This window comes from Oculina patagonica, chromosome 12, assembly GCF_052425735.1.
Source record: "Oculina patagonica isolate OP01 chromosome 12, crgOcupat, whole genome shotgun sequence".
Classification (NCBI taxonomy): Eukaryota; Metazoa; Cnidaria; class Anthozoa; order Scleractinia; family Oculinidae; genus Oculina; species Oculina patagonica.
Genome location: NC_135769.1, coordinates 32,693,736 through 32,703,295, shown reverse-complemented (window position 1 = coordinate 32,703,295; position 9,560 = coordinate 32,693,736). Strand labels below are relative to the sequence as shown.

Below are 9,560 nucleotides of genomic sequence, written 5' to 3'. Positions count from 1 at the left end.
GTTCGACGCGCAATTAGACTATGTAACCGGCGGTCTCTCCATTTGTGGAGATGCGCGGCGATCCAAATGTTTAAAGAGACGTTGTTCAGTTCTCTTTTCATGAGCCCAATTTATCCCTCTGGTAAGAAACGGCTGAAAACCGAGCAAAAACCCATCAGAGACACTGCACAGATCTTTAAAGTGATAAGTCATCAGTATGGAATTTCTCGGTAAGAATCTTAGACGTCTATTGCGAGGGATAAAACGAGCTTGTTTTCCCAAAGTATAAAACTTTTAATCAATCAAGAATATAATACTGGTGAATATACTAACACCATTTGGTTACATATACATTATTAGCAGCTCAAATCACGTCCTCGCTTTACTGCGATGCTGATTTGGCAAAAATAAAATATTTAACGCGCAGTGAATCTACACTAAGCTGAAAGTACCTTACAATCTCAATGTACTTTTAAGTAGTATGAAGAAAATTATGATGAATCATTAAATTCTTACAACTAACTTGAAAAGACTGTCATGGTTATGAGTAATTATAGACAATTTCGTTTCCAACTTAGGCCCTAAAAACAAAAAAAGTTGAATCTGCTACGCATCGTCCAACATTTACTTTTAAAAAAGCAGCGAACGAATTTTGGTTCCTAAATACCCCTTTATAAATAAGACTAAATAAATAGATAGATGAGGTTTCATATAGGTTTCAGGCATGTGCAAATTATCAATCAAAGTACGAACTAGAAATGAATGAATTATTATGTTCAACGTTCTCTAAAATCTTTTCCGAAAAGAAAAACTAAGGCAAAACAAGAATTTGCCATAATCTACTAACATTACCCTGAGAGCGGCCAAAGGACTCTCGTTAGGAGTCACCCTTTCAGATATATTTGCCGCAAGCGATACGAGGCAACTACGCTCGCTAGCAAGCTAACTAACTGTGAGTTAGAATGTTATCTCGTCATTGTCTCCAGCTTAAGTTTTAATCCCACTGCGGTTTTCCTTTGGCGATAGGATTCTTTAAGGGTCCAGTTGGAATGAACTTGGGTTGAACAAGAACTTTATCTTCCGTTGCCTTATCTGTGTACAAGAGTGACAATTACCGTATTAGATTTGTCAGTTAAAAATCCAAGATTCAACATCCAACGTGTATCTATTGAAAATTATACCGCAAGATTAACAGTTACGTGGTTGACAGCTACAATAAACCACTTAAGATATTCAAAGAACTCTTTTTTTTATTTTTCAAAAATAGTACCCCAAACGGTGTTTATCGCACTCCTTGATTTCTGAATACCGGTAACTCGGAAAAAACTGAACGTTTCAATTCTCAAGAGAACTTTCCAACTGAAATACTAACACAAATTATTCACCATAATTTCAGGAAACAGCGTTGGATATTTAGCTCCACTTTGAAAAAATAGTTGTAAAATATTGGTTGCAAGGTCGTGCTGTCATTTCACACCCTTAAAATATTTCTAGATCGGTTAAGCGCAGTCGGTAAGAAGACCAAGGTATGTGGAGCTGTTTAGCTAAAGCTAAAGCTCAAATTGTTACCTGGCTCATCGACATCTGAAACAACCAGTCGGTCCCAGATCAGCACGGCCGTGTCCAGACCTCCAGTTGACACAAGCACTCGGTCGTCACATGTCCACCGAACATTGGTCACGTGCGAGGAGTGACCTCCATACTGTCGGCCACGTGCCCCCCGATGCTGCAGAAAGAACGATACAATCAACGAATTATTGACAAGAAAATGACCTTTGAGCCTGAAAAATCCAAGCTTCATTCGAGCAAAGGTGAGATGCGCCATCACTGAGCTATGAAGCATCCAGGAGCAGGTCAATTGGTGGTTTTCACTGCGCACTATCAACTATTTTAAATCTTTTTAAAAACTTACCGACACTGGGTACTCAAAGAGCTTCACCAAACCAAAGTCATCACCGCTGGCCAGTAAAATGCCGTCTTTAGAACAGCAGGTGGCGTTAACATCCGTGACGTCACTTCCTGGCGGGAAAACGCCTTTTACAGTTGGACCCAGTACACAAGTGAACGTGGACCACTGTAATCGCTCCACATCCGGGACACTGATGGTCTTTCGGTTACCAGTGGGCGCCTCGTAAAACAAGTGTTCACGTGCTCCAGAGTTCGTTTGAATCAGTTTACCTGGAGGATCAAGCAAATTATTATCACACAATAAAAACACAAATGGAGCACACACAAAGCATTGTCAAGTATATATTGGCCGTTCGGAAGTAATGCAGCACTTAGTAAGTGCTGCATTATATACAAGCGTTTACAGGGGCATGTACCCACCTATCTGAAAAGCTTACTTAAGCTTACTAGCGAGACTCATTCACGAAATACAAGATATGCCAATTTTAATATTGTTCATCCAGTTATAAAACGATTAACTGAAGGTGGCAGAACTTTTACCGTGACTGCTTGTAAAGAATGGAACAGCCTACCCCTATCTATGCAAAAATTGTCAACAATTAAAGCTTTTAGGAACTCTCTTTGGAAGAGAATTTTTAAAGAACAGCAGTTTTTAAATCATTTTATTCTGTAATTTAGTTACACTTTTACTCTTTTTACCTTTTTAATATTTTATCTCGTATTTCTTGTATTTTTATTCGTAATATTTCATAGTTTTAGTTTATCCATAGTTTTAATATTCGTATTGTTCTGAGTATTTTTATATTTTATTGTAAATAATTATTGAGGGCCACTGGTTTGTTAGTGTTTTTATGCTATTTTAGTGCTACCCTCGTTAAACAAAGACTTTACCTTACCTTACCTTAAGTTGCGCAGGGAACTGGGGCGAGTTTCAAATTTTAAGTTATCAATAATCTGACACCACCAAATAAAAGATCACGGCGAGATTAGTCATTTGACCAACTTTGATGCTTTCAGGATGAACAGAAACGAAGTTATGGACCTTGAAACAATGATTCGAAATCCATACAAACGTCTCTAATTGTGAGTCAGTATCCCCCCAAACCATAAATTATAAAAATTTTCATCCGTTTTGTGACAGCTGTAAAGTCCTGCAAAAGACCCACTGTTTGAAAGAAACTTAGTTGAAAATCACTATTTTTGACCATTTTAAAGAGTATCACAGAAATCATAAAAAAAATTAAGAGTTTATATGGTTTTGGGGGACACTGTCTCAAAACAAAAAACGTTTGTATGGATTTTGAACCATGTTTCAAGGTCCATAACTTTGTCTCTGTTCATCCTAAAAGCATCAAACTTGGTCAAATGACCAATCTCACCGGGATCTTCCGTGTGGTGCTGTCAGATTATCGATTACTTAAAATTAAAAACTCGCCCCAGTTCCCTGCGCAACCTCGGAATGGCCAATCAGAGCTTAAAATTGCCAGTAAGAATCCTATATTTACCTTTAGTGTCCCAGTCCAAGTGTGTGATATAGCTAGAGCTTCCTTTACAAACACCAGTTCTTTTACCTCGCCTCACGCTGTAGATATCCACAAAATTATCGTGTGAACCCACTGCCAAAAACTTGCCGTCTGTCAAGACAAAATAAAGATCATTTTTCCTTTCCAAAACCTGATGTCATCAATTCCCGGGGAAAGGAGTTGCATAAGAATTAATGTATGTACGTTTTGAATAAGTTACCTTGTAAAAGTTACTGTAATGATTTGATTTAGCGCCCAGGGCACTTTTCGCACCTCAAGGGAGGGCGCTTATTCAAGATAGGGCGCTAATTCGGGACACGGCGCTTATTTAATTTTTTGAGAAACAACCAACTGTTCAAAACAAAACTTAAATAAATATTAAAATAACTAACAATAACAGAAACTGTAACAGTAACAAATTGTTCAAAGTTCAGTTACTTTAAAAAAAAATAGTTCATTTTAGAAGTAAATACCGTAGAATTCCGGTTATAAGCCCTGGGCTTATACAACTTCGTAAGGGGTTTTGGGTGGGCTTATAAGCGGAGGGGCTTATATCCGGGAGGGCTTATAAGCGGAATGAAAAAAACGTTTCAAAACGAGCCACGGGAGTGTTGATGGAAATACGTTTTTAAGTTAAAAACACATAATAAAGCAACATTTAGCCCTATTCAGTACTGTCATCTGGTAGAGGGGGGCTTATATCCGGGGGGGCTTATAACCGGATGTATTTTTTTGTTTCCAGGATGATGGGCCTATAACTGGGGGGGCTTATAAGCGGGGGGGCTTATAACCGGAATTCTACGGTATATACATGTACGGTACGGTGAATGTTCATGAGTTTATCTATTCGACGTCAATGACCTAAGTAGGGACAGTTATCCCCAATAGGGGCGCATATTAGAATAGGGGTGCTTATAAGAATGTCTTTTGGAGACGCTTATTAGTAGAATGGGGGCGCTTATTGGAATAAGGGCGCTTATTGACAAAAGCACATTCGAAGGAGGGCGCTTATTCGGAAGGGGGCGCTTATTGGAAGGAGGGCGCTAAATCGAATCATTATGGTAAATCAGTCAAAACCAAAGCAGGATTTACCTGGAGAAAATTTGATATCCGAAATCTCCTCCTTTCTGTCTTTGAATCCTACAATCTTTTCTAGTGATTCTGAGTCTAAGATGAGGAATCCTCCATCATTCTGACCCACAGCCACCGAGGAGCCGTCTGGGGAATATGTCACAGCACGCCCACCCTTCTTTAGTTTCTTGACCTGAAGGAAAGCAGTTAATCATTGTAAAATAACAAACATGTCAAGGTCAATGGCTGCATTGCAACACATTCAAATTACACTGTTAAGAAGGTCAAGGTTAAGTTCCAGTTATTACAGGAGCAGGAATTTGTGAAGATCAAAGGGATACCTCGATCACACAAAACTATAAACTATGTTTCAAATTCCTCCCCAAGGCTCATTCATGTTTGATGTTTAATTATTAACACAGTTCAAGGTTCTTTAACCACATTACCTTTTTGAGTCTCAGTTTAGTTAGGTCCCAGACTCTCAGCGTCTTGTCATCACTAACTGTCACGCACTCGTCATCTGTTGGATGGGTGTCTAGGCCCCAGACTTCCCCTTCACCATGCCCCTGATAAAAAATGAACAACTTTTACTAACCACATTGTGTATTCCAGGTAAACGTTACTCCCTATATCGCAATGTACAAAGCGTTTGCACGTTTGTTTACACTAAGAACCATATTTGGAAAATCATGAGAAACATTTAACCAATGATCAAAATCACTATATTTGGATTAAATTCACAGCGCGCGCTAGCTCACGCTCGATGGTGTAATCTTGCTTTTGAACAAGCTTGGTTGAATAAAGTTAAATATGGTTAAATTCTCCTGTTTTATCTTCTTGTAGTAGTTTGGAGAACTTCGCTTCGGTACACTTAATGTATTTCTTTAGTCTCTGTAAGACATTTACGGCGTTTAGGTCGAAATTCAAGCAACTTACCGCAAAACCAAAAATTATGTTGCGTGCGTCATTACGTGTATAAAGCATTTGCGTACAAATTCTTCGTGTTTCCAAATATGGTACTTAGCAAAATGAATATTCAAACACTGTGCACGCAAGTTACGCGTTTCAACCCTTATGGGTTTCTGGTATTGATCTCTGTACTGACTGACAAGATACTGATCTCTGTACTTAAAAATTCTCACAGTGACCAACAAAAATACTCAAGTAATTATCTTCCAAAAAATGCAAACTACAGTGTACCTGTACTAGAATTGTCATCTTTCCATCTTCTTCAATTTCAATGACCTAAAAAAAACAAGAACAATCATTGTGATGACTTTAAAATACATGAACTACATCCTGCTCCATTCATTTGCTGAAACCAATTCACGAATTGTTTAATAAATAACTGCCCAACCTAAATCAGCATTCACTTCACGATTGCTTGCTTGCAAACTTAATCACATTATGGTACTTAAGCAGCATTTAAACTGGGCATAAGCAATTGATGTACACTTCTGGTGCCATAGACTGATGGGGCAAATTTCAGAATTCAAAACGTTTTTTTGTAAGTGGAAAGAAAGAAAACAATGTTATTCTGCAGCTGTTACAACTGTACAATAGAAAACGCAACATTTGGTAAATGTGTGCACATATTGCAGACCTATTTTCATATACCTCGTCATTTCCTGTCCCAATGAGTATTTTTCCTTCATCAGTGTGTAAAGCCCTGACAGGAGGCAGATTCTGTAGCAGGACTGAGCCTGGGTTCATAGATGCCGCCTCCACCTTGAATGCTTTGAGACACTGTTCAAACAATGGATCCCACATAGTAACAACACCGTCTCTACCACCAGTCACATAACCCTGAAATAAACAAGTGATCCAGTCAACCATTAAGTTATCATTCAATAGTTTTTGCCTCAAGTTGCACTTGGGTTGCAGGCATGCTTAATCAGTCAAAACAAACCTTTTAGTCCCCTTTTTAAACATTTCTGTGCTTGACTGTATGTCCTGGACAATCTCCCTCCAATTACATACAGATCTGGGCTCAAAGTCGAGTCAAGACCTATACCAGACTACATGTAGTTCAGGCAAATGATTGAGCCCCTAACCTATAAGGGGTGTTACTAGTATAAGTGTTAGTGTTACAGCTGTAAAATAAGTGTTGTAACACAAGGTAAAGAAGGACTGTAATGGTCATGTACCACCTCTTTTTGTCTGTATCCTGCAATACAACACTTGATGAAAACGTTATTGCAATTTTACTGCGTAGAATGATTTTAGTTGACAAATACAGTAAACCACTTACAGCAGTTGATGAAGCAGAGTTTCCAAGAGGCAGAGTGTGCTTGTTCAACCAGACAGAGACAGAGTTAGACAAGATATAGAATGAAGGATTTAAAGATATAAGAGCAAAAGATAACTAAAGATAAAGTTTATTTTACAAGCCTATAGGCTCACACAGTATGTATGTACCACAGTTTCTTTTGCATAAAGCAACTATATCATGTGGAAGAATATATATCCCGGGATGCTACACTGTAGACCAATTTTGTAGGCTACAACATTCCACCCCAAAAATATTTTGCCCATTACATGTACATACAACCATAAATACTTTAGACTGGGATATTTATTTTGATTGTGCAGCATACCTGTTGTTTTGATTGACATAGTGAGTACATGGCACATACAGCTCCCTTGTGCGCCTGTACTGAACGGTACAGAGTAGTCCCCTGCCACACGTACACCAATCCAGTGTCACTCCCTGTGAAGCACAGGTCATCTGTAGGACTGTGACAGACACACAGCATAGTTGCAGCAGTACCAGCCTTACCAAATGTCACTGGACGCTTCTCTAGCTTTGAACCTAGGACACAAAATTTCAATAAACCATAAACATGTTGACTGTAAATTCTTCCAAAAAGGTGAAGCTATTTATTATATTTTACCTCCCCATTACATCAGTTTGAGAACACATGATTAGCAAGTTTGCTGACAAATTTTGTGCTAGCTCTCTGTGACTATCAATCATGGTTTTGGTAAACGTTTAGTTGAGCTTCAACTTAAGGTACATTAAGGTATTTGCCCTGGCAAAATTAAGGATTTCTGTTTTCCCTTATTTTTTCTTGAGGTCTGTGACGTTTTTAACAGTGGAAACTCGTAAAAATATGGCAGCTTGAAACACAAAGAAGCATGAATGTGAAGAAACTGAACTATTTGTGTTTTTTAGGCCATTTTACCCACGAATTTGACACTTTTTACCAATGAGCTGGTAGGATCAGAAGGAGAGAATGGAAATTCTCGGGGAGGATAATTGTGCATTATACTTCAAAACTTGGCAGAATAAACAATCACATGAAGACAGACAAACAGTTTCAATACCAGTCAGAGAATGAATTGCTCTTTGTTTAAAAAAAAAAATAATAATAAAACAGTGGGTGTTTTGTTCCAAATTTAAAAATATTCATTTTCACTGGATATATTTCAATTCAGGGTGGTATTGAAACTATATCAGTGCAAAATGAGGTAGATTCAATACATTTTTACCGAATATTCGTGATTTCAATGCTTTTAATAATTAAACCAGTACACTCCACAGGGAGCCTATATAGAAAATCTTTTGTCATATATGTGTTCTCTTACATGTATTATGCTTCACAAAAGCAATGAAAGCAACTCAGCCACTGTTAAAGTATTTTGTTTTATTTTTCAAAAAAGGCCATTTTACCCAGGGCACATACCCTAAGTCTCGTTAAATTTAGTGAATTGTTACAATTACCTTTTTGTGTCCAAAATTTGATGTGTTTCTCTCCAACGGACACCAGATAGTTTGGGTTGAAAGGATTCCATTCTATAACAAAAATCATATCCTTGTGACCACGAGTGGACGCCAGCTTCTCTTCTTTCTTCCAGTCCCACACACAGATGCTATGATCATCATCAAGACCAACATCAGCCAGCTTCTTCCCATCACCTGTAACGAGATATAACTCACATGTTTAGACAAAACCAGATGAACATTTTTTGTACTCTTTAATCGAATTGATCCATCCTGGCTATGCCTCATACTTTTATTTATTTTTATTTTTTTTATTTTAACTTTATTTAAGTGCCAATGTATTTAGCACTGTTGTGCTAGTTGTGGACACTGTAAATAAATAAACAAATATTGCAAATCAAACATAAACTTGTAAAAACCCCAACTGGCAGGAGGCTAACCAGTTGGCTATTTACAAAGCATGGAGGAGTTGAACTTGGGACGACCAAAGACAAATCCATCGGGTGGCAGGGAGGTGGATTTGAACCTGGAGCCTCCGGATTACAAGTCCAGTGCCCTATATACTACCACTTGGCCAAATTCAACAAGTTATATTACATCATCCACAACTTTTTTTTATTGATTTGACAAAATTAAGTATGTTAAGCAGCAATGTCTAGGAGAACAAAAGTTGAGCTTCAACTGTTTTGTACCTGAGAAATCAACACATATGACACCTCTCCTGTGAAAGCCTTTAAGCACAGCTACAGTTCTCATTGAGCTTGCATCCCAGACATGAGTCTCTGCCAGTTTGCCCACCTGTATGCAGCAAATAACATAGTACATAGTACCAATAAATAAAATGTTTGCTACCTTGAAAATACGCAGCATCTTCAGTTGGCAAACAACTTTGAAACATACATTGTAATATTAAATTATCTGTCAATAATTGATCCGCATTACTACAAAATACTGCACTGCAGGGAATAGTTCATGAACTTGCTAAACATTTATACTGAAACTACTTGCAAGAATTTTTTATTCTACATAATGCATTGCATCATGCTGTTATGTCTAGATTCATGACCCAGACCCTTTGAAAGGGTGAACTGTACACACATAATATACCAACGCCTAGATCTATGAGCTTTTCTTCAGCTTCCCCCCTTTACATTGCTAATGAAGTATGTTCTATATAAAGCAAATTCCATGCCTCATAAGTGCTGGCATTTGCTCTGTAAGTATACGATTGTCTTATTATATTTTTGCCATGAACTATCTTTTGTGGGATTTGTGGGACCACATGAAAATTAATCCATAAATGCTTAAGCTAGCTAACAAATTAGCATTATATTTTTCTGTGGATTCATCACTAG

General features: G+C 37.9%; 1 protein-coding gene across 2 annotated transcripts in view; it reads right to left on the bottom strand.

The window, feature by feature from the left end:
• LOC144633181 (echinoderm microtubule-associated protein-like 6) overlaps positions 1 to 9,560 on the bottom strand; it is a 78,374-nt gene that overhangs the window by 65,657 nt on the left and 3,157 nt on the right. Inside the window, exons 4-14 of one of the 2 annotated variants that reach the window (XR_013567011.1) lie at positions 8,898 to 9,003; positions 8,206 to 8,400; positions 7,079 to 7,293; positions 6,099 to 6,287; positions 5,682 to 5,726; positions 4,928 to 5,047; positions 4,503 to 4,674; positions 3,393 to 3,521; positions 1,892 to 2,157; positions 1,549 to 1,705; positions 246 to 1,071 (exon numbers count right to left, since the gene is read on the bottom strand). Coding sequence is in view for 1 of the 2 variants with exons in the window: in XM_078491987.1 (XP_078348113.1) it covers positions 974 to 1,071; positions 1,549 to 1,705; positions 1,892 to 2,157; positions 3,393 to 3,521; positions 4,503 to 4,674; positions 4,928 to 5,047; positions 5,682 to 5,726; positions 6,099 to 6,287; positions 7,079 to 7,293; positions 8,206 to 8,400; positions 8,898 to 9,003 (1,692 nt within the window). In the remaining variant the exon portion in view is untranslated. Of the gene's footprint in view, positions 1 to 109; positions 1,072 to 1,548; positions 1,706 to 1,891; positions 2,158 to 3,392; positions 3,522 to 4,502; positions 4,675 to 4,927; positions 5,048 to 5,681; positions 5,727 to 6,098; positions 6,288 to 7,078; positions 7,294 to 8,205; positions 8,401 to 8,897; positions 9,004 to 9,560 lie in introns of those variants that run through there. The other variant, XM_078491987.1, reaches the window with a different exon arrangement.